This window comes from Falco rusticolus, chromosome 7 (assembly GCF_015220075.1).
Source record: "Falco rusticolus isolate bFalRus1 chromosome 7, bFalRus1.pri, whole genome shotgun sequence".
NCBI classification, from domain to species: Eukaryota; Metazoa; Chordata; class Aves; order Falconiformes; family Falconidae; genus Falco; species Falco rusticolus.
The window spans coordinates 13,513,641-13,539,059 of record NC_051193.1 but is presented as its reverse complement, the minus strand read 5'-3'; the positions used below and the strand labels follow the sequence as shown (position 1 = coordinate 13,539,059).

General features: G+C 39.0%; 1 protein-coding gene across 2 annotated transcripts in view; it reads left to right on the top strand.

The window, feature by feature from the left end:
* The window catches only part of ADAMTSL3 (ADAMTS like 3), a 187,628-nt gene extending 163,002 nt beyond the window's left edge, over positions 1-24,626 (top strand). Inside the window, exons 24-31 of one of the 2 annotated variants that reach the window (XM_037394433.1) lie at positions 10,329-10,511; positions 12,567-12,686; positions 13,469-13,681; positions 16,102-16,285; positions 18,797-19,001; positions 19,842-19,951; positions 21,490-21,704; positions 24,338-24,626. In XM_037394433.1, coding sequence (XP_037250330.1) covers positions 10,329-10,511; positions 12,567-12,686; positions 13,469-13,681; positions 16,102-16,285; positions 18,797-19,001; positions 19,842-19,951; positions 21,490-21,704; positions 24,338-24,366 — 1,259 coding nt within the window. In that variant the 3' untranslated portion in view covers positions 24,367-24,626. Of the gene's footprint in view, positions 1-10,328; positions 10,512-12,566; positions 12,687-13,468; positions 13,682-16,101; positions 16,286-18,796; positions 19,002-19,841; positions 19,952-21,489; positions 21,705-22,227; positions 24,198-24,337 lie in introns of those variants that run through there. The other variant, XM_037394432.1, reaches the window with a different exon arrangement.
* Positions 24,627-25,419: the final 793 nt, after the last annotated feature.

The following is a 25,419-nucleotide window of genomic DNA, read 5'->3' as shown; positions in this document are numbered from 1 at the left end:
CCAAATGTGACTGTCTATTAGCTGAGGATCTCTTAGAATGAACTGTAAAAGTAATTTTAAGAGAGCCCTTCTTTTAGTGTCAGGTCTGGAGTACCTTTTTCTCAGCGCCCTTCCTCCTGCATGCTCGTAAAGAAGGGTGTTTTCATTGGGCCTGTCCTAAGTGAAGTATCACTAGATAAGATTCTGTGTGTTCTTCATGTTCTGCTACATACTTATCATCCAGGATCCTTCTACACAGAGGTTACTCATGCAGATTTCTCAGTGGCATCAAGCAGATACATCTGATCTATTGGACTCCCGGTAGCCCACAAAATAGTCCTCCATAAGAAGAACCATCTGATAAATAAGGTGTCTGTGTATGTGAAAAACATTAGTGCCATGCCACTAAGAGAAATCTTAAATTACTTTTAAATTTCTTGGCTGCAATGACTTCTGTGGTTTTTTTCTGTAAGCTGAATAATCTATAATACTTTTTTATAGTTGTTCAAACTGTAATTTTCTCTGTGAGTAAATCTGTAAATTTATTGTTTCTATCTGTAGAGAATAGGTATATTGAGTTCTCCCTTTTGTGTTAAGCAGTGCAAAGGTCTATTCAGGAGTTTTCTGAAATACATACAAAAAGTGTGCACCTATGCAAAATAGTAAATTAACGATTCGTTTAGGGGAGAATATCATGCCATAGAGCAGAACTTCAGCTGGAAGTTGGAGCAACCTACCCAACAGTCTGACAAAGACAGTTGTGAAGGGTAGAGAGGAGGTGATGTTGTAAAGAGATACTTTCCAGCTTCCTCTGCTGGCTGGCTAATGGCTGTACAATACACCTCTTCATTATCCAAGGCCTAAAGAAAACCAAATATATTCTAGTTAAGGGGCCCTGGGTTCATTAGGGCACGTTACACAGGACAGCTTGTTTGATGGTTTTAACGGAAAGGACTTGAAGTTTAATATAACATGCAGTATTAGCCAGGTGACTACAGGTTTTTTTCATTTTTGGGGTTTTTTTTGTTTGGTTTGTTTTTTGGTTTTTTTTTTTTTTGGGGGGGGGGAAGTTGTTGTTACTGATTTGGTTCTTTTTGTGCTTTTGAAAGTCTTCCTTGCACACTCCAAAAATTACATTTGGATTGAAAAAAACCTTTAAAATGCTAAAGAGCATTCTATAAATAGAAGCTCAAAGAACAGTTTGTTAGCTAAACTGCTGAAGCTAATAGCATTGAGTTCCTTTCTCTTTTTAATTTTATAACAAAACTATTTTTCCACTAATTATAATAAACTCACTTTTATAGCTCCCACATGAGCATATGCTAGAAGATATTCATAACATTCTGGATAGATTCATATTCCATTCTTACAGCCAAGAGCTTTTCAATCAACACACATGGTATAAATATCAATACTGATTGCTCCAAATTGCTCTTGGATAACATTTATTGTATTTGCAGAAAAGATCGTCTTGTGATTATTACTAAAATAAACTAAAACTGTCAGACTCCATTTATTGTGAAAACTTGAAAGTTCTAAGTTGAATAGGAGGGGGGGGGGGAAGAAATTACATCTAAAATGTGCATTGTCTGCCACCTCCTGGTAACAGAGTAGAAGGGAAATAGACTGCACTGAGATTGGGTATATTATATATACATTATATTGCATCTCTGAGTATTTTGGCACAGAGGCTTTTAAAAGTAGAAACCCTGTCTTCATCCACATTCTTAATTCCTTGCATATATTTTGGCTCTCTAAAAATAAAATATTGATAAGACACTCGTGAGAAATACGCAGCGCCTGTTGAAGGGTCATCTTTTTGCACGTACGCTTCACAGAGATGGACCAGCTACTTGCTGTCAGTATTGGAACTTGAAACGGGTCCAGACAAATCAAGAACTTTATTTTCCATCTGTTCCTTCATTTACGTGCCCTACTCCAAATGTAACTTTGATGCTCTTCTTTGTCTTCTATGCTAAACCCCTCAGAAAACATCTCAGTGAAGAAAATCAGCAATTTAATACATAGGATTCTGGCTTTTAATTTCTTTTAGGGTTTTTTTTGTGTGTTCTTCTAAAAGGTATTAATAATGGATTTCAAAGATATTAAGGGGTAAGTACAGACTTATTTTACGAGGAAGGAATGACACTGTAATTAGTATAATAAACGGAAAATCTTTTGATCTTACACTTCTTTTTACTTTAAGTGCATCTACATTAGAGTTTTTGTTTGGATCGGGCATAAGCGGGGAGGACTGAAAGATGTACTTGAAAAGCTTAATTGTGCTTTGCTTTGTGTCTTGCAACAGTCTGGGAACCTGAAAAATTAATCCCTTTGGATGTAACTAAGCTGAAGGGTGTGCCTGGGGACTATACCCATTACTTTCCAAACGCTAATGGGCAGTAAGTCCAAGGGTCCAGGCAAGATTCACCAGGTATCCAAAGCGACCCTCATCCAAGCACACATCTCATGTGTTTTGGGATCTTGGTACCTACTCTGCCTCTTTAAAAGCACATTCCTGATGCCCTGTGCTACTTGCTAATGTAAATATAGCTTACAGAGTTCCTTTGGGGAAAACCCCATAAACCAGAATGGTTTACACTATTGCTTTTTTGGGTGTTTCTCCTTTTCTCTCCCAGCTTTCCTTATTGAAGCAGGGGTTTCCTTCAAATTCAGGAAGGGTAAGATGGATTGTGTTAAAGGAAGGTAAAATCTAAAAAACTCCGTTGAGAGTTCTTCAAATGGTCAGCAGACAGGTGGGTATTCCCTTGATACTTCCTACTTCAATTTGCAAAAAGCTGTCAGGAACTTCCCCAGGTAAACTTTAACAAATTCTCATAGTATAACAGAAGAGGTTAGCACACTGGGGCTAGTACCTGATCAAATGATCCGAAAGAACAAATGTTCAAATTTTAGTGGAGAGAGGTTACCAGCAGGGTTCCCCAAGACTCTGTTCTGTGATTTGTGATGTTCAACATTTCCATAAAAGTTCTGAAAAAGAATGTGAACAGTTAGTTGACTAAAGGTATAAAGAATCAGGATTTATAAAGGCTAATCAGGTCTAAAAGTCTCTGCAAAGAGTTGCATCAGGATCATACAAATAATGTTTAATAGCTAAATGAGGGCAAAGGATGGTCAGAACTTATATTTGCAGAATAAATGTCCACATAAAACAAATAAGCTTAAGTATAGGCATGTGCACATGGCTGTACCTGAATGACTGCTGCTCAGAGAAAGATTTGTGGAGGCATGCTGGTTAGTTCTGTGGGAACACCAGCACACGTACTGGGTGGTGTCTGTAGAAGCACATCAAAACTTACGGCAGAGGAATGGACAGCACAAGAGAAAATACAAATTGGCCGTTGCTTAAAGCTGTGGTGAATCCTGTTTGGAACTTGCTAATCTCATCTCAAAAAGGATACAGTAGTGATAGGAAAGGTGGAGAGGAGAGCAATATTAGAGGAAACAAGCATGACGGCCGAAGTGCTGCTTCTGCTTCTGGAAGCTAGGAAAGTATACTGAGGAAGGGTGATTCAATCGATGCCGTGATTTTAGTGGTCTCCCTACACCTCCCACGTGCCCAACATTGGACACAAAGTGCTGAGTTAAACGGACTTCAGGTCTGACTAAGAATGGTGACTCCGATGTAGTTCTTTGATTTCTGATAAAACTAGATTTTCCAAGTCCCTGCGTATGTGTATCTACTTTATGATCCTAAATGTCTGGGTCCTTGGTGATATAGCACGGCTGTTCAGTACAGTGGAAGTATAATTACTAACCAGTTGGGCAAACCAGTCTCCGGTAACAGTGCTGAACTGTAGAATTGCCCTAATGCACCCCAACCAAGTCTCTGTTGGGGGCTGACTACAGAATTCAGTCTAACAGTCATTTCTGAGTTCATACTTAACTCAGAGCCTCTCATTGACTTGCCAACACATAGCTGCCTGATTTTACATGCCTGATTTTGAAAAATATTAGCCGTAAACTTCTGCAGCTGGAAAAAAGATCGTGTTCTCTTTGAGCTGACAGCCAGAGAACTAAACAGGACGCAACAGAGCTGTAGCAAGAGTGGGATGGGAAGGGGTCTTGCTTCAGGAACCCCTCTAAGGAGGCCAGCAGATGTCAGTAAGTATGTCTAAATCCTGCCAGATGTTGCTACCACCTAGGAAGAGGGGCTGTCGCATGACTGGTAGGAAAAGGCAGAGGTAATGGCTTTGAAAGCTTGCAAGAGAATGAGGCAGTGTCAGAGGGCAGGCTGGAGGATCATACCAAGTGCCAAAATGTCTCATGCTGGCTCTCTGTCCAAGGCTATTATGCCTGGTAAAGTTGGCAAGATCCATGCAGGTAACCTCAGTAGCAGCGTGGCTTAGGGTTTTTAGGGTTTGCTAGAAGTTAAGCATAATTTGGGTGAACGTAAAGGCAGTTTGCGACTTCTGCTGGAGAAGATATGAAGATGTATCAATCAAAGAAATTGCACTGTTATGCTAAATCCACTGTAGGTGTTAGTGAGTCTAGAATAAATAATAATCAGATTGCATTCATTGTGTATATTACTGACCCAGAATCATTTCCTCTGAAAGATGACATAGAATTTAGCCTCTAAAGTTAGGTAAACTTTTAGTGAAGTGCAGCAAAATGTGATTTGTGCCAGCACAGTCCTGCCTTGCTCTTGAATGGGAAATACAGAATACTTTATGAGATTCTACATAGCTGGGGGAAAAAATTTCTGAAGACATATCCAATGTTTTAGAGCAACTAGTTAGTAGGCCAAGATTTTTTATGGTGTGTAATATTTCATAGGGCTTTCAAGGTTGGAGGAAATTTGTTTTTGAACACTGAATATTTTAAGGGCACCCTATAGTGCAGATTCCTTTTTTTTTCCTTTTTTTTTTTTTTTTCTGTTTTTTAAACACATGTTTCACAGTCCCATCCGGAGCTGGAGGTTTTTTTCCATAACATTTGCTGTCCCAGGGCCATTCATGGTGGAAAATGACTTTTTTCATGGAACATTGAGTATTTTAGAGCTGCTCCAGTGCTAGTGGAAAATAACCTGTGTTTGAGGTCAGAAAAATAGATTAAACTGATTTTAAGTTTTATAGCCACTTCAGTCTATAGTAGAAATTTTTAACATCAGAGGATTTAGATCCATTGCAAGAGTAAGACTCTGATTTTTAAGGTTTTTCTAAGACTAAGAAGGCTTGAGGTTTTGTTCATGAAGGACAGTTACAGCTATCCTTAATTTTAAGCATGTGTTTAATCGCATTCGCTAATAGAGATGGATTTAATCCTGTGCATAAGCGCTTTCCTGACTTGGAGCCATAGGATAAGATTGACTGATTCTGCTGGTAGCTGATGTCAGTGATGGATCTCCCATTTGAATCATGGGGATCTAAATTGCACTCGGGGATTCTGAACCTTTGGCAGTTTGGGTGAGTTGATACCTTTGGGCTCATCCTCAGCTGCATCTGCAAGGAGGTGGGGTATCGAGGAAACAAAGGTGGCTGCAGGCCATTCTCTCACCTCTTCCCCTTTTTGTACTGGCTGTGGATCAAACCAGGAATTCTTCAGCTTGAAAGTAATATTTTCTTGGGTGTAGATAGGGAACGACTTCCTTCCAGGATTACAAACTGGAAGATTTACTTCTTTTCCTGAAGAGAAAGTCTAGGAAATGATTCCCAGAATGATTTGTTGTCTTCTGATGGGTACAGAAAGGCAGCCATTCTGTAGAAGCAGCTTATGTAGATGTGTTAAATTTGGACAGTAAGCTGAAAGGAAAGACACATCTTAAAACCGTCTGGGAAAGAACAAATGACAACAGTAGAGATTTCTTTGAGTCAGAACAGAGGGCAGAGAATTATAGTGGCGAGGAGGAAATATTTTTAAAATTCAATGTAATTAGCTTTTAAACATCTCTGTAATAGTCTTGCTTCAATTCTATAATGGAAAAGACTCTTGAAGACTGCGAATGTTATTGTGTCCATGTAAAGTCCCTAAGTAAATCAACCTTTATGTAAAGGAGAGTCAAGCATCTGCAGTTAAAATTCAACCTTGTGCACAGGATGAACCCTTCCATGAAGTCATAGAGAGATGTCCTAAAGCTTAAGTATAATTTCAGCTCCTTTAAGGAGAAAAAAAAAAAGGAAGACGAAAACAACAACACCTTGTGTTTGGCTTATTTTTGCTTAGTTTATTTTCTCCTTGGATAAGAAAACAGTACTTAAAACTTTTACAGTTTTGTTTACATGAATACTAAGAGGTGAAGTGCAGGTTTTAGGCCTTAACTATTTGCCTAGGGGGGGAAAAAAAAAAAAAGCAGCTTTTCTTGCATTTTGATGGTATGCTTGAACTCTGTCCTGCAGACAGTGCTACTGTAAGTCTTGTCAAGAGAGGAGCGTGGGAATTGTATACTTTGCCTGCTTTCTCACAAGAACTGATAGATGAGACATGGTGTGCAGTGCTGCAGACCAGTAGGGAAGAAAAATCTTATCTCAACAGCAGTAAATATAATCTAATTTCTAAAGGAGAAGCATAAAAAAATCAGCATGATGGAAGCTTTATCACCTGCAGTGTGCAAATGGTGACTGCACGCTGGGGTTATGTGCTATGTTATGCGAAGAAGTTTTATGCAAAGCACTGTTAAGCACAGACACTATTAAAAAGGTAAATACACACCTAAAAATAGGGATTTTTAGCCTCCTCCAACAGTGTAAGAGTTTCTCCTGATAGGAATTCCAGAAATGACAGTATACGAAAGAACTCAGTGTCTCTCATAGGAGTTATGGCAGAAAAGAATTTTTCACTGGCAATATGAATATACAGATAAACTGAAGCTCTCCAGAAGAGTTTGAAATGTACACGCTGCTTTGCCGAAGAACGCAGAGGAGCTGGACTAAAAGAGATGTCTTTTTCTCCTGCTTAATTTCTTGTATCCATTTATAGGGTGTCTATCAGCAGATGTGGTAGTACCACACAAAAAAAACAGTTTCTGGCCAGATTCTCTGCTGCAGCTCTCTGAATGTACAACTCTTTATAGCGGATTTGTGCTCGCCAGTTTTCCCCTGAAAGGCAGGGCTAGACGCACTGATTCCTAGCGTACAGCTGTGTCCTGACAGCAGATTGTGCAGACACCCAACTGCCTCTTCTCCCCCGCCCCCCCTCCTCCCTTCATGCGATATTCCAGCCTGTAACAGGTTCCTGAACTCTGCTCTGAAAGGTATCTTCCTTTTGCCCTTCGCTCAGGGCTCAAGCTGAGGATTTGCCTTAATACTCCTGATGGCGACCTAACCAAAAGCCCAGGCAAAAGGTCATGGAGGGAACTTGCTTTCAAATACCAGTTGTTCTTAAGCAGATGGTCCAATATCTACCAGGCTCACTTGGATAGTGAATTGGTTTCCACATAGCACAAAGTCTGGGGAAAGAAAAGGAACGTGCATGAAATGCAAAAAGCTGAAGGGTCCTCAAAACGTTTGTGAAGAGGCCAGCTCAGAGGGACTCCGCATACAGTTCACATAAAAATCATTTACTTTTAGAAAAAAAATCTTACTTCATAGTAGTTTTTGGGTAAAATACAATGAAGGAATGTTGTGATTATCTCCACTACTATTTTCAACTCAAACAGGTCACGTTTATGGATGCGCTCTGAAGGTATCTAGATAACATTGTTTTAAAATGATAGTGTGCGATAATCACGTATAATAGTGTTGTTTTTTCCATGATGTATTTAACTGATGGTTTTTCATGGATTTCTGCCCCCCTCCCCTTATCTGTAAGTGACAGCACCTCTAAGATTGCTTGGATAGATTCATTGGCATTTCAGTTGGAGTGGCTGCTGGACTGCCATGCAGGGCTCTGTCCACACTTCTGCTCCTTAGACCTGGAATTTATGTTTGTGTATTCACGCCATTCTCTTGAGAAATGGCCTGATTTTCTTGTGCGTGTGGTATTGCTTGTTTCTGCTAAAGAGAAATGTATACAGCTCTTTGGAGAAAGAAAGAGGAATCATTTGCTGTAACTTAAATTGAGTTTAAGGTGTGTGACAGATACCCAATTTTGAACTTAAAATGAGAGGCAAAGCTGTTCTGCAGATTTCTTCTGCAAACTGAGCTCCAGGCCAGGTTTTAAAAGGCTCTGCATGTCTCTGAATGAGACATGGGTAGAAGAGTACAGACATGGCAATTTTTCCGGGATAAACTCTAGGATACAAACCAACTTTGGAAGAAAGAAATACTTAAGTTAAATCCCAGGGATGAGGTACATTTCTGAATGACGTGGTGAGAGCAGAGGGAGGACTGTATCGTGAGACGATACTGGGCTGAAGTTTGATAGAGGCTCAGGTTAAAAGCTTAAATTTAAACCTTTCCAAACATTTTTGTGTTTTGTGGAATTTTACATAAAATCTTTTGACTTCGGTCCCATCTCAACCGTGCTGCTTCTGGCTTATTTTTGGCTCTGATCAGTCTGCTGGATTTTGGTGCCAGTGAGGGTAGTCTGGCTGCAAACCTCTAGGCCTCAGATTAAACCAGCTCAGCATCCTCACAGCACCTCCTCAGCCCATCTGTATAGTAAGCATATACGCCTGAATGGCCATGGAAAGTACACTCTAAAGGAAAAATATGTCTGAGAATGATACACTTTAGCCAGAAAGCTGGGGTAAAATGGAAAAAAGACCCTTAAAGCAAGACTTCATCCTAATTCCAAAAGGATTTTTCAAAGTGGCATAAAGATTCCTCTGGAAACTTGAAAAACAGCAGGGTTTTTTTGACCTTTGTGCACTCTGCAGATCTGTACTTTGTTTTACGCAGTTTTGTTCAGTAAAACACAATTTCATGAGTTTAAAAGCACTGAACAGCTGCTAAATTGTCTAGAATAAAATCTGTGATTATGCCGAAGAGTGTTTCTCTCCACTGTCTTTCTAGACAAAATGGTTGGGGGAACTTTTTCCTTTAGTGAAATAGCAAGTTCCAAAAAATATGTCTGGTTCCTATTACAGTAAAGGAAAAATTTGAGGTGTGCATTGGAAGTGCTAAGCCAGTGATTGAAATGTTAAAGTTGTTCCTAAAGGCTATTCCACATCATGAAGACATCATCTGTAAAGTAATACTGCACAATGATCTGTGAAGAGAGGAGACTGAATTAGCATTCAATATGGCTGAAACTTCCAAGTGTCCCACATTCAGGTCAGCTTCTCTAGCAGAACCTCTTTTGGTAGTCCTCAGTGAGCACTGATCAGTATGTTTAGCAAAAAAAGAGTTCAGGTGAAAGACAGTTTAACCGCTCTGACTTGTCTAGTGCCCTGCACCTTTGTGCTCCTCCGTGGCTCCTCACCGTGCCGTGTACGTTAGGCTTACCCAGTGATTTATCTAGGATTTTGGAGCTCTGAAAGAGCGCTTCTGCTGCTGCAGCTCAAGCAGAGCACAAGCAATGAAGTGTCTGATTTGCCAGCTTGCAAAATCTCTTCTTAAAGGCCAATGGTTGAAGAAAATGGAACAGTAGAAGTCCTCCCACAGAGGTGTACTGTGACAGCAGAAAAATCATCTAATTAAAAATAAATGTCCAAAGTCATTCAATGATTAAAATTTAGAATGACAAGTTATCTGCAAATGCTGAGATTCTCAGAGTTCGAGCGTTACAGTAGGAATGATGATAGACCTTTGGGTCTCTATAACATGATAAATGAGATTGCTTAACAACTGAGCTCCTTGTTTAGTTGTTAATAACTGTGTTCTTTTTCCTTCACACCACGTTGTTACAAGCTGTATATATGACATCTGCAACTTGGAGAAGTTTACACAAGTTTTTTTGGCAGAAATTGGCCACATGGATTTTCTAATCTAATTGATACATAGATCCTTTTTTTTTTTTTTTTCCATGAAAAATATTTTGCCTCCATTTCTTTTTTTTTTTCTTTTTTCCGCATTTTAATCAGAAATTGAATATTTTTTCCTTACTTCATATATTCTGGGATGCAGGTTGAATGAAAAGATGCTGTGCAGATCTTTACACCAACTGGTCTTGATCGGGATTAATGGTCTCACATCTTTCAGTAGCAAGACACATGAGCACGTTGCTTCTGTAGGACTGGTGGCAGTTTCTAAAGCTGTTCTGAGAGCTTGCCTTACAGTGCTTAACCTTTAACCTAGGTGGGATGCTTAATTTTTGATAGGGCTTACAACTAACAAGTTTTGTTGTGAGTGGAGAAACTACTTATTTTGCTGCAATGTTGTTTGGTTTATGCTACCCGTGACATGACAAAGGAACTTACGATTCTTGGATGTTATGGTAGCAGTTAACAGTATAAACCCTATGGTTTATCTCTCACAATGAATGATTTAATTATTTGCATTTTAAAGGTGTTCCCCAACCAAATGTAACATGGTTCAAGATGAAGGATATTCCACAAAGCAATTCTTTCCTGGTTTTGAATGGCTCTTTATTTCTGAGGAATGTTTCCTATGAAGATGCAGGAACATACACTTGCAGAGCAAATAACGCTCTCGGAAAAGCTGAAGCTGCATCTCTTCTCCACTTAACTGGTAAGTGCTAAATGAGAATTCCTGACTGATAACAACAGTGAGCTACTTTGATTATGAAGTTTAACCAATAAAATAGTTGGAGGGATATTTAACGCTATATTACGAACTTGGAATTTTCAATTGTATCTGACTCCCTGGGATGTGTTCTCTATTTTGCGTTTCCTGTAATACTGTATCTAGGTACAGATGGTTTGACTTGTGACTTCTTCAAAAGTTGTTCCATCTTCTTGCTTCCAGGCAACAAATATCTGCCCTTAGAGGCAGGAGACACATTAGAAGACTAAATCCACTGTAATATTGCATTGTTCCTAGTGCTTTTATCTAGGGAAATGCAGCAGGCTTGAGTTATTCAGAAAATCTGCAGGGAAATGCAGGGAAATGAAAGCAAAGGCTGGTTTTGGCTTTGTTGTGGGTTGTTTGGTTTTTTTTTTATTATTATAGAGGCCAATAAAACTTAGGGACATGGAAAACAAAAAATTCTGAATATGAACTGCTAAGTCTCAGAATAGAAAATGTAAAGAAAAACTCCATTGAAATGGCTCTATTGTAAGTAGATTTATAATGTTATACTGTATAATACAATCATGCCTGGCAAATAGCTCCAATAAATGGATCATTCAGCTCTCGAGGTTAACTTTCTCACCACTTTGCTGTATGAAGTACAACGCAGTTACACATGGCCAATCCCGTTACAAAGGCTTCTTTCTTTGGCACACACGTGTAAGGCAGCTTAGAGTTGTTTGGATCTGTTGGCCAAGGAAGACGTACCAAAGACATAATAGGAGTCTGTGTGTCAGGATGAGTGTAGACTGGAGCTCCCTTCTTGGTTTCAGTTTTCATGGAGAACATCAAAACTTCACATGTTCCAGAGAGGAATATTATTATAATGATGTGACTGGGAGGACTGCTCACAAGAGTCTGAACTTCGTTTCTATTCCTCGTCATATGACGTTAGTTTAATTAAATCTTGAGTGGAGAGGAGAGGGCCAAATGCTGCAATTTTTTGGCTGTGCCGAAACTGCAATGAAATGGGATGACTCCTGGTGTCAGAACTTGCTGATTGCCCTGACTCAATGTTGTCTGAAGCAACATCACGTCAGCCTTTTGGACTTCACTACAGCAATTACTGCCTGACCTGGGGCAGTCAAGCAGCAGAGCAAAATCTGTGCAGCCTTTCTAATACAGGTTCCTAAGGACTGACAGGGCAACCAGCCTTCTGCCTGTGTGGCACTGGCCTCACAGGTTCTGCGGAACCTCTTTTGTCCCAGTGTTTACAGAGACAAGCAGGAGGCTTTGCACAGGCGTTCCATACTGAGGAAAAACGTTGAACATAAAATGACCCACAGAATTTAGAATATAGCAAAAGATTTAAACCGTTCTGGAAGAATCATAGGTATTATGCACATTCATTAAAGCAGAAATGTTGACTAAGTGGCAAGAACTGTGTGTTATTGACAGATTGCCCACAGTTTTGGCAGTTATTCTGTCTGGCATATGATAAAAAGGAGGCGTTGCTATAGTGACAGGCATATGATTCTGCATACATTATGCTATCTCTATGCATAATGAGATTTTAAAAGATTTTCTTCTTTTTTCTGCTGTAGCACTCTGTCATAATTCCACAATGGACCAGAGGAATTGGCCTGATTCTACTGAGAGAATTATTTTTCTTAAAATTTCTGTATGTGAATAACTGGTAATGAAATAATAAATAACATTGTCACAAGAAACAAGAAATACATCATACATCCTGTAAATCTTGTTTTTACACTAACTGTTACAGGCTTATTTTTCTAATAAATAATATTCAATAAATTTGAATAAATTAGAAACTTGCATAAACATCATAAATAATTTCTGCATTTCCCTGTTTACAGATCTGAAGTATATTTGTTAGACAAACAATTTGACTACATAAATCCAGTTAATCCTAACAAATTCCAAAGCGCCAATACCTTTCTGATTCATAACTAGCATGTGGGATAATTTCATACAAATTTTTTATTAACATCATGATTTAAATTGTGCTAAGAAGATATCTTATCTGTGTTACAGAACAAAGACTTACAGGGAATAATACTCTATTATCAAAGGGAAGCAGAAGAAAGCGTGTCCTAATGGCATCAGGAATTGGTACAAATGTCAGTGTGGTGCCTGGAGATCCACTAAGAATAGGTATGTTGTATTTTCTGGTTTGTCATTTAAATTGTATTATTTATTCATTTCATTAAACTGGAGGGAGCCCCATGGAGAAAAATGAGTGTTATTCTGAAGAGTCTTGGTTTGGTGACATTCTGGATTTCCTAACCATATCTCAGCTTTCTGCTATCATGGAGGGACCCTCAGAGTAAGAAACACAATTGTTTTTTGATTCAGTTTTTCAAAAAATGTTTTTAAATGGTGACCCTTTAGGAATCATCTAGGTGACTCACCATGAGACTAAAGCTGCGTAATTTCTCTTTGAGCTTTGGTTGAAAATGATGGGAGGGGATTCAGCTGGGCTCTAGAACAGTTTATTTTTCTGTCTAAAATGAATCCCTCTGTTTCCATCCCTACTTGTTTGTGTTTGTGTTTGACACCTTTCCAAAACAGATAGAAACACTTTCATTAAAAACCTGTTTGCATGTTGCAGAGTGTGGGATGAAATCTTCATTCCTTTGAAATGATTATTCCCCCCACCCATTTTGTTCATATAGAAGTTAAGTTTGTAAGAACTTATTGCAAGGGAAAATATAAAGAGCTGTGGTAAGTATACATCAGCTTACACAGCTGATACCCCTCAAGGGGCAGTCAGGATTTTGGGCTGTAGCTTGGACTTCAGTGAATATATGCTATGCATGTTCTTGTTTTTATTTAGACTGGCAAGGTCTTTTACGTGGAATCATGCAGTCATACATGCTTTGTACAAACATTTCAATGTGTTTAGAAAAACCTGCTTACGTGCTGCTGATTTTTAGGTTGCCCAGTGCTGCCCAGCCACAGAAACACAGTTCACTGGCTTTTTGGAGATAGTCCAGTTGAAGAAGTTAAGACCTTGGAATACCGAACCCTGGTTGGGGGTCGTATCCTAGAGGTGAACACCAGCTCTGGTCAATTTGCTGGACAATTCCAATGTTGGACTTCAGCTAGTGCAAAACCAATGTCAGTTTGGGTAAATGTCAAGAAGGAAGGTTTGTTGAAAATTATATGACAAATTCTTAAATTTTAAAATATTTTCTTTCACTCTGTAAAGACTTTCTTGCAACCTAACGTGCTTTTATACATAGAAAGTAATTCATAAATACATGTTTAACTTCACATACGTGACTAGTCCCATTTAAATCAATAGGCAGAGTTGGAAATCGGTATCCTCAGAGTTGGAAATGAGAGTTAATGTGTATTCAAATGTCATGTGGGGGTTCTCATTTCTTACCTGTGTAGCTGGGAAGCTGCAAGAATGTTGCCTGATTCAGTGTCTTGCTCCTTAGAGTTTTAAATCAGGCAGGTTTTTTCAACTTCCCCCTCAACGTACCATACAAACTGCTGCCATGACAGCCCGCCAAACTGAAACAAAACTGACTTTGAGGTCATCTTTGGAAATACATTAATTCTAATCATCATAATTTTAACACAATTGTCATATTCCAGTGTCATTACAATGACATGGTAGCCACCCTTAAACACATCAATGTATTAGGGCACACTGCACACTCATCTATTTCAATGTTAAGTTTTCAAGAACGCTTTGCAGTGTTCTCCAATGTAATGTGCTTGCACAAAACTGCATTTCTATTAGTAGGTTATAAAACGTGCAGCTGAGGATTATAGATGAATTCAACAAGGATCCTACATACGGACCAGCAGGGCAATAGGCTGTATCTGCGAACATTTTATAAAGTTTTAAAATTTTGAACTGCTTTAGAAATTAATTACATTATAATTGGATTTTAAAAAAGAGAGTTAGGAACTTAGATCCTGCTAAGAGTGGCAGCAAAGCACCAAACTCCATTTGGTAGTTTAAGAAAAAAGTAAAAATCTCTAACCAGTCAATACCCGGGGAATGCAAATCAGGTTTAAAAACAAGTATCTGTTGAAAATGAAAGTTTTTGTGTTTTATCTATTAACCTTTTAATGTGATTTGGCTTACTGGTTATGTGCAAAGGGCTCAAGCAGTAGGATCAGATCTTGCAAATCCCCTACACTGTGTAAAAGTGTATTCTTAGTGACTGACAGTGGATTACTTTTACGAGTGAGAATAGTTCTGGGATGCATGGGGTTGCGGGGTCAGTCACATTTACAAAGTAATTTTTCTGAAACATATATATGGTCAGAATATTAATGAACTGAGTCAGAAAATATCCTAATAGCTCACCAAAAGAATACATCCAGGCCTTGGTCCTAACATAGAACTCATTAAAGCTAGAATTTCTGAACAGGTCTAGCCAGATATTGAACTATCCCTCTGTAGTCTTTCGCCGGACTGCCTTTTGGTTGCCCAATACCCTTTCCAATCAGGCTGCTCGGTATTTTGGGGAGATTCCATTTTCTAGTTGTGAGCTTTTATTCTGGTTGATGCTTCTTTAAATGTTTCATCACTGAAATACCCATGCATTTGTATGACTGCAAAATCTCCTTTGGTGGTTTTCGCACAGTAGGCATATTGAGGGCACTTCTGAGCAGTATCATCCTAGTTAAACAAACAATACAGTCTCTCCATCATAGTTGCAGTTGGTAAATTTAACTATTTCTACTTTGAAAAAGGCCCTTTTGTATTATTTTAAGAAACCCAGAAGTAATAAGGAAACATTGAAAAACAATAAGTTAAAGAATTCATTATGTGCTGGAAGAGTGAGCCTGTGGACACAGCTGGTAGCTATCAATTATTCTTGGTTATTACAGAAAAATCTGACTCCTTCTGTGATCACATAAAAATCTGTCAACATTGCATAGTACTTCATCTTTTACCAAGTGTCAAAAAAAAAAAGTTGTGGGGGAAGGGGTAACTGGAATTGCGACTAAATATAAAGGTAGTAATTGTTAGAGGTGATCGGTTTTTAATATAAAACGCTCTTTTAAACAAATTCTTTTTTCATCTTGCCAGATGCCTCAGTGGCAAATTATTTATGCATTAAATACTTTTCTATAGTTTAGTACAGGACTCTCTTAAATCCTGAAATTATGTGAAGTGTCTGGAGTAAGACGAGTTTTCTTCAGAATAAATTTACTGTAGAACAGCAGGAAGCCTAGAGAGCCTGATTTACAGTTTCCTCTTTTTAATGCTCATTGTATAAAAATGTTATGAAAGTTTTAAAAGAAGTTCATCAGTTCCTACTGTGAGCCAGGTCCTGCCCTTCATGTGCACATATGCTGATCCCATTTGCCTTCTAGAGAACTTCACGCTCATATGTAAGAGCTGAACTTGCAGGGAAGCCGAGTAGGACTGAATCCTACTTTGGCTTATGGTCCCTTTTCACAGCGCTGAAATACTCGCTTTTCTACAGAGGATGCAGTATCTCTCTAGCTTACAGAATATCCTGCCAAATCAATTAAAATGTGACACAGTTACAATGTATAGCGCCTCGCTCACACTACTTGCCATTTCTTTTCTTAGATTATAAATGGGAATATGCTGAGTGGAGTGCTTGCTCTGCTAGCTGTGGGAATTCAGGAACCCGCTCCAGAAGGCTACAGTGCATGAATGCAGAGAAACAGAAAGTAAATGCATCACTATGCAGAGAGCTGCAAAAGCCACTGATCGTTTACCAGGCATGCAACACAGAGGACTGCCCTGCCAGGTAAACTCCCTTCTGCTCTGTTTTCATGTGCTCTCTGTGTATTAAAATGCACTCACAAACCTCCTGACATTGTGTTTATTACTCGAGTCTAAAACGTAGGTTGTATTTCATCATGAACCCTAAAGTGTGAGAGATGTGAAAATGGATCACAAGCAAGTAGGGGAGCGCTTGATTCAGCTGAATAAATGAGATCTGTGCAAGCGTCCATGCTGCTGCCACACGAACACCTTAAAAGCTAAGCTGGAGGTCTCTCCGAGGCATTGCGATGCGCTGGTTTTGCAGAATCTGTGCCAACACACAGAGAGAAAACTCATCATGTTACAAGCAGCCAGGATACTCTGTGCTCACCTCCTCTCCGCCCGAGCCAGCAGAGCTCTGAGTAGGATGTTTACTGTGGAATGTAACGCCCCTCGCCACGGAGTCACACTCCTTGCATGCCCTTCCCTGCCAATTTTGTCACTGGATCAGCCGGGTACCTTGTGATCTAGGGGCAGAAAATCTTTATATCACAGGGAAATATACCACAACATCTGACTCTAAAAGCCAACCCCCTGCCTCCAGGCTCCTTGAGTTGCACTGAGCATTCCAGTTCAATAAGGCGTTGCTCTAGGTTTTTAGCAGGGAATCCCCACAGGAGTCCTCAAAACAAGTGCTTTCCGCTGCTTAAAGGAATTGGCCATCACTGTCAGCAACGTAAAAATCCATGAGGAATGAAAAGTCATGCACGCGTTCTGGAGTTGTCCCTCACTGGAAAATGTTTGGAGAGAAGTGTTAAGACCTTAACTGACATTGTGGGAGTGCATCTTGCCAGTACGTTCTAAACTCTGTTCTAAGTACAGAAAACATAGCAACAGATAAATATCAGGAGAAATTTGTTTATATTTCATTATTAGCAGCCAAAACCCCAGATCATCTTAAATTGTGAGTCTGAACCCCAGCCAGCCCATAAGAAGCAAACTTTTTGCCAGTGGAAAAATACTGAAATAGAACGAATAGTTTGAAACATACAGACTCGGTTGCAGGTTTCCTTCTTAAAATCCAGCCATTCAGAGCAGATGACAGTTAGGAGGATACCGGAGGGCCCAGGGCTCCCCCGGCACGGTCATGCCTTTTCGGTTGACTGCAGTGCATGACTTCACCATCTGATTATCACTGTACCCAGAGTATTCACCACAAAAAACCATCAGTTGTTTCATACGGCCAAACAGACTGGCACATAAATTCTCTCTTATTAAAATGCTTAGATTTATTTTGCTTTTAATTTGGCTTTATATATTTACCAGTCGAAGGGGATTATGTGTACACTAACATCATTAACTCTATGTTGAATTACACATGTATGCCAACATACAAATTGTTTTTCTGTTATGAAGTATTCCGTGCTTCCTATGTAGGAAGAGCATAGAGGAAGTTGCCTGGAAAACAGCCCTGGGTCTGGTTTCTAGTGCCTCTAATCTCCCCCTTCCCTGTGATTACTGACCTGGGAGGGAAGTGCAAAATATTTAGACTTCCCCTTCCATCACCCCACTTACCTATTTCTCGATCTTCTCATCCCAAGGCCACTCTTCAGAAAGTATCCATCAAATCATAAAGGCTTTAGATGTACGGGCAGTGGCACGGGCCCTTATTACTCAAAGTGTTTTGCAGGTGTTTAATCACTTCTCTCCAGCACAGCACAGAAGTACAGTTAAGCAAGTGTAAGGGTTTAAGAATGTACTTCACTTGTGCTTTAAGTGTTTGCCAAATTTGGCCTGACTGACTTGCTGTGCATGTGCTGCGCCAAATGTTTGCAAAAATCCTTGAGCTTTAAAAGGGAGAAAAAGGCAAGATCCAGGCTGTAAAAGATTAATCTTCCTTGAATGGATATAAGCTGTTTGACCGCAAGAAAATTAAATAATTGCTAAAGAGAATAGAATATTTTTCCCGTTATCACAGTTGTGCTACACATAAAGTCCCATTCTGTATTTCTAACCTAGATTTATTAAAAGATCGAGTCAAATAAATGGTATTACCACCTGCTGCTTCCCCAGTATTGTTCGTAGCTGCCAAGACAGACTAAATCTTTGCAACTTGCAATCAATAAATAACACGTTCTGCTTGAGCCATTATCTAGCAAGATCTTGATGTAGTAAGTTTGGATGAGTTATGATGCCTGTTGCCTTAATAGTAACTAAATCGATATCGTTCATTTTATGAGTTATGGGAAAGTAGGCTGACCTTCTTTCAGAAATGTTAAGTCCAGCAGGGTCTGTAGGGTTTACCTAGTATAACCTTTTTGGGTAACAAGCAGTATAACTTCTGTTAGCATACACTGAGCCACAGTTATCTTAGAAGTCATCAGTGAACCGAATTTATAAGATCTTGCTTAACTGAAAAAGCTGATCCTACCTTTTCTCACCTCTAAAACTTGCAATAACAGGTTCTTTTGATTTTTATTTGCAGTCACTGCAAACTACCAGCAAGTTTGCAGTGCTTTCATAGTTGCTATAAAATTGTCTCTGCTGTCTGTAGGTGGGTAACTAGCCCGTGGTCTGAGTGCTCTGCATCTTGTGGCAATGGATTTCGCTATCGACAAGTAACTTGTCAACAAGTAAAAGCCAACGGCAGCGTGCTGACACTGCTACCAGATGCCTGTATACACAGAGACCGCCCTGCGGGAAGGAAACCCTGTCTGGGTCATTTGTGTACAGTGGGGACAATACAGACAAAAGGCCAGGCAAGTTACAGTGTTCTTCTGGAAACTCCTTATCAAAGTGTATCAGTGTCCCCATACCGCTGGCTGAACATCTGTTCTCTTGCACAAAGGAAGAGCTGTGTGGCACTAGTTGTAGTTACCTTTCAGACCAGTGAACTACAGATCCTGGTGGGTTTTTTTCATTTGTGATGTCTGATCTACTTTTATATGTTGAAACGTGAACCCAAACCTGAGTATTAGTTTCAGTGTATTCTATAAGCTAATCCATTACTATGTATTCCATTTTAAACTAGTATATCACTTTTTTGCATTCTGAGAACACGTTTGCATAGCTGTACTTCTGAAGATACATGACTGTCCTTCAAAAGCAGTTGCCACAATATTTAATACACAGAACTCTGCTTTCTTATATTTTGTTTCTTCATTTGTGCAGTAAACTTGTGTACATATTGATATGATGTTATAATTATTGATACAATATTTACTACTCAACGAGCAAAGTAATGAATTAAGAGAATTGCCACACTCCTGATACAGGTATTAGTAAGGCAAGGTTGCGATTGTCAGAGCTACAGAAAGAATGTTCTAGCTCTAGAGGTGTGAAATGATGAAAGCATCGACAATGGATTTAGCTTAATGAATAGGTAAGGAAGTCAGTATCTTGGCAAAATGGGGGACAGAGAATCCAAAACACCTAGTCCTTCCCAGAACTGAGCTGTGATAGGGTTGAAAAAGGAAAAATACAGATCAAAAGTTATGCCCGGGTTGTGTAACTGGGTAACTGCCTAGAAGGGCAATTCTGCTGTTACTAACTTGGTGGTTTCTTTTTCTTTCCCCTGACCCTTTTCTCTCACTTTTTAGTGTTCTGGTCGCTGTGTAGGCCGCCCTGTAGGTTTACAGCATCGTCACTTGATATGTCAACTTCATAATGGATCTTTGGTGCCCAGCTCTTCTTGTGATGAAAGAAAGAGGTATGCAGTTTGCAGTAGTTGCAAGTTAGACTCTTTGGAGGAACAAATTAAAGATTTGTTCCTGTATTGTCAATGCAGTATAAATATGCAAATTCTTATGTACACAAGGAAAGGAGGTAGTGACAGTCATCCCTGTGTATACGCTGGATGAATTCAGGAACCCAAGGAGGGTAATGGATTTGACCAGTGTCCCCCACTGTGCTAACGACAAAGCTAGAAACAGAGTGAGAGAGTCTTGATTCCCAAAAAGAAAGTAGAAATTGGAGTCACTTGTCATAACTTTTTTTACTACTACTAAACTAGATCTCTTCTGGTATTACTTTTTATTCTGGTCTACTGCTGCCCAATTTTTATAAAATGAGTTTTCCTGGGCCTTATTTTGTGGACCATGTAAATTGGTTTACTATTTTATGATTACTGAAATAAGGTGTACTTCTCTGCATATATAGATCTCATTCTGCCTCTTAGTATGTACTTACGAGGTATGTAAAAAACCTCAACGATTGAGAAGATGTGACTTTTTACTTCAAGGTACACATTCTTTCTAAAAACTCTGTTATTTTGTTTTACTCTCTTTAAACAACTCCTTTAAATATGGAAAGTATGGGCTTTACACCCTCCCAGAATCTTAATCAGTGGATTTGCTGGGGGTTATGCTATAGCACATGGATGGATGGCAGTCTCTATAAAACACTGAAATCTCAAAGGGACTGAATTAAAGGCAAATTAAAAGTGAACATGGAGGTCTGGGGGCACAAAACTTTGTTGCAGACCGAATGTGTAGGCAGGACAATGAAGAGCAGGGAATAAATGGGTAACAAGTACATACATGGGAATTGTTACTGTATTTCTAGATTACTGAACCCAGCTGCTCATGTTTCTTGCTATAGAAGAGCTTCTGAATTGTGAGCATTTTAAAGCATTTTTGCTGCACACACAATGAAAGAAATCCTGGCTCCACTCAAGTACATGGTGAAAATTCCATTTACTACTAAGAGCCAGGATTTCACTTTGGCAGCTTCAAATATTCAAGGAGGTTCACTGTCAGCATAGAAATACTGTGTTCAGGAGAGAGGTTGTGCGTGAAGAACTTGCAGCATCCAGAATGAAACATTTCAGGGTCTGTTAAGTTTTCCTTACGTAAAAGGTAAAACATTTTTTCTATCCCAGGGTTAAAGGGTTGGTTTAAAGAGACAGGGCCTTGTCTTTTGTTTCCTCATGAGTGAGGCATGAGGAATGGGCACAAAATGAAATACAGGAAATTTAACTTAAATATGGGAAAAAACTTTTTCTTACTGTGCAGGTTCTTAAACACTGGAACGAGTCACCCAGAAAGGCTGTGGAGTCTCCGTCCTTGGAGATGTTCAGAACACAGGCAGAGATGGTCTCGAGCGCCCTGGTCTAGTTACACAGTGCTATGAGCAGGGGGTGTGGACTAGTCAGTCTGCAACAGTCCCTTCCAGCGCCAGGTCTGTCCTCTGTGAATAATGGGTTAGCACAAAAGTCAACAGTTACCTGCCATCTGTTTTCCTCCACAGGTCTCCTGTCAGAAGAAACTGCTCTTCGGAGGCATGTGATGTCTACTGGCGGACAGGCCCTTGGAGGCCTTGCAGTGTGGACTGTGGGAGTGGATTTCAGTCAAGACGAGTGTATTGCGTACACAGAAAGAATAACAAACCTGTGGCTGATCAGTATTGCGGCTGGAGGAAGAGACCACTGACCTGGCAACACTGCAATGTCACATCCTGTGGCAGTATGTAAATCTTTATTTATATATGAGCGTAGCAATAGTCTGTAGCAGTTATATTAGAAAGTGACTCACGGTTGTACACTAATGATTCTGCAAGCATTTGATTGTACATCAAAGGTAAAACTATCCTCTCCAAGGAGCACTTCATAATCCTGGTATTATTTTTCTCTGAGTAGGCCAGTTTGATACTAAAGCCTCAAAAGCACTTTTAGAAACAGGATATTTAGGAAGCCGTTTTATGCAAAGTTCCCCACATGACTGTGCCAGTTGTGACTCATAAGTCTCTGAGCAAGCTGTTAATTCCTGAAAGATGGGGTAGTTTGCTGAAGCAGACAATAGGTAAATGAATGCAGTGAGATCACACCTCTTATTTGTGACCTAGTTTAGCTTCGAATCCGCTGTTGCCAGAAATGCAAAGTAATCACTGAGCTCCCAGAAATTCATCAGTTGTTTACAATTATGATAAATTCTACTATTTATCTTTTGTCCATTATAAAGCCTTTTAACGTTTAAATATATTTTTCAGAAGGTGAATGCAAGGATACAACTCACTACTGTACATTTGTAAAGCAACTAAAGTTATGCTTGATAGACACCTACAAACAAAGATGTTGTCAATCATGCCAAGAAATGTAACTCTTCTGTGGGAAGTTCATGATGCTGCAGTGAAGAGAGGAGAAGAGAGGTTCATTAAACTAGCCTGCCTAAAGTATATACTTGTAAATAAGACATTAGTCATAACAGTTAAATGGAAACATGGGGCTAATGAAAAAACAGTACTGCAGATTGATATGCTGGACAGGGTATTTTTTCTGGGAACTTTTATTATCCACTCTTTGCAGTGGAACTTTTAATGCTTTAAACATTTTCATGTCTGGATTAGGAAGATAATATCATGGCGTGTCATCTGTAAAATTTTACAGGCCATCACGTTATAATTTCATCAGGGGAAAAAGCATTATCTAAAAGCACCAGATAGCGTTTACTGTCCTCAACTTATGAGAAAAACAAAGTCACAAAACCCTTTGAAGAATTTTGGAATGGAGCAGTTATTGACCCCTAGGTTTTGGTTTTATTGTTTTATCAGTTTTAACACAATTTTTAAATTTATAGAAGCTGTGGCTTGTAGCCGTAAAATTTTTGGCAGTGACTTAATTTTCATAAACAGCTTGAGCTTAAGGGTTGATCTCACAGGATGTGTTTTACTGATACTAGCTGTCAGATGGATACACAAAAGTACATTCAGTTTTTCGTGCTTGTATTTATGTGTATGCAGTAAAAGACACTGTAGATGCTAGAACAATTTTCAAAACAGCAGTAGATCTGTTTTGAATAAATGAGGTGTCATTTTCCATTGTTTCTGTTCTTCTGCTCCAGTCACTGAAGTACAATTGAAGTTCTGGCATGATTAGACTTTTCTACTGATTTTAAATTAGATACAAGGCTTCCTTGTCAGAGCTGTGAATGAAATGTTTGTGAGCACTGTTCTCTTCCACATCAAGTCAAATGGGGAGCCGATAACTGGCCGAGCACGGCTGTCAGATTTTCTGTCCTGAATAAATTTATTCCTCCCTGGTTAATGGGGGAAAAATCTCCAAAGAATATTATTAATTATGAAGATAGACAAGTGCAAGAAATTTATTCTGAGCAGTTTTCCATCAAGATGACTTTTCATCATGGCCATTAACCGTTTGAGTGTTTTGCAAGTTGGTAAATTCTGATTATGCTATTCCCGGGTAAATTATTTTCCATGTTGCAGGTGGTTTCATTAGGGCTGTAAGCAGGGAGAACCCCATAGGAGGCAGCAGATAGATGCGTTTTTTTCTTTTGTAGTTTCCAACTACTGCACATATTGGAGGCCTGAATGCTTGTATTGACTTGGATCTTGTGTTACATTACTGAACTATATTACACGCTAATTAGTGGGTATGCTGGAAGAACAGTTTTAGTAACAGCATTCCTGCACAATGGGTTTGCGTCACTGAAAATTAGATTAGCACTACTGTATAGAAAATGTTTAATGTGGACTATTGTGTCCAAAGCTGACTGCAAGGAGAGGATATTCCTGATCATTACCTTTTTAATCAGCAATGGGTCTTGATTGTTTAAGCAGTTTTTTAAATTAAAAGAAAACCTTTGTAAGATACTTTTGTAGATATTTATTGTCTGATTTAAAAGTGCAATATTTTGTTTTGTACAGTGTTTAATAAAGATTTTTGGACATATATTTTTTCTTATTACCAAAATTTCTTATTCATGTTTTTCCTTTATATTTAAAGTTTTCAAATGTTAACACATAGCATTTTTTTGTTGCTTTAATTTTGTCTTTGGTTAAGTATGCATGCTATACAGAAGCAGTGCTGTAAATGTTTGTTACTGCAACTGGCATGACATTCCTCTGTAGATTATTTTATTGCTTTTCCAGTAACTGAAGATTTTAGCTTTCTTGAATGTAGTTTTGATATTCCTGAAATAAAGTCTAGTTTGATTATTCAACACTGTGATTACCTAGAGATTGTTTATTACCATGATTTTCATGGTAGCTATGCTTTCGTTCCAAATGTTATTTTATCAGCCTACTATGTCCATAATTCTGGGGTTTCTTCCAAGCTAAGATTAGTTCTTATTTTTGACAGTTTATCAAACAGCTTCTCAGCTTCACTGACAGTCTGCTTTGCACAGCTATCAAGAGGCAACATAGATATAACCTGACTAAGCGGGGAAGAGAATTTGCCAGAATCCAAACAAGTCAGCTCTGACTCACTGGAATCTAGAATCAGACCTTCATGTACTGCACCAAGCAGAGGTCATTTAGATCCAACAGAACAATTCTATGCTTCATATTTCGTGGCTGATGGGAATAGCTACGTGAAAAAAACTTGTTTCAGAATATCCAATGTGTAATATCTTTAGGAAGAAGACTCTCATAAATAATATGAACAAGGAAAGCCGTAAAAATTTTATTAAATTGAAAATAAATGTCTAGCAATGAAACGGTGTTTCAGAGTCATTCTAGATGGTAACATAGGCAAAGGTGCCCTTAAAAAAATAAGTTAACAGAAAAAAAGTCTACTTAATTTTCCTTTTGTGTCACCAATGCATTCTTTCTGTGCAATCTTTAAAGAAAAAAAAATGCAGTACAGCAGTTCTGTGGAGCATGCTGTATAGCATAGTGTGTGCCAAGCACTTACAGCAACTGAATCCATTGGTAACTTTTTCACTTTTACATCTTGGTTTAGCATGACATCATAAAATGCTTTTTTAACAGCTGTTATTTTGAGAAATACTAGTTTTCCAGCCTGCTGTTCATTTTGCTTGCATTTCAGTAATATGTTGCTTATGAAAATGCTGACCTCAAGCACTGAATACTGTCTGAAGGCTTAGAAGATCATTTCATGCTTTTCCTGGAAGCACAATCAGTAGGTTGTAGCTCTTTGGACTGTAATGTAATAAAGGCTTCTCTAGCTTAGGGGAAAACATTAAGGGCAAAATGAAAGGGAATATGCCCCCTCCACCCTAACAAAGTCTTCAAACACATATGCACAGAAACTGTTAAACTGAATGTGCCCTCCACTCCCTCTCAAAAGTTTTTGTACTGTGCTGGTAGGTGGCAGCAAATGACTTTCCATAACTCAAGGGGGGAAGTGACTTAAGAGCTGAAAAAACAGCTGTGAAAATTACAAAAAGCATCTGGGCTTACTCACAGACCCAGAGGAGG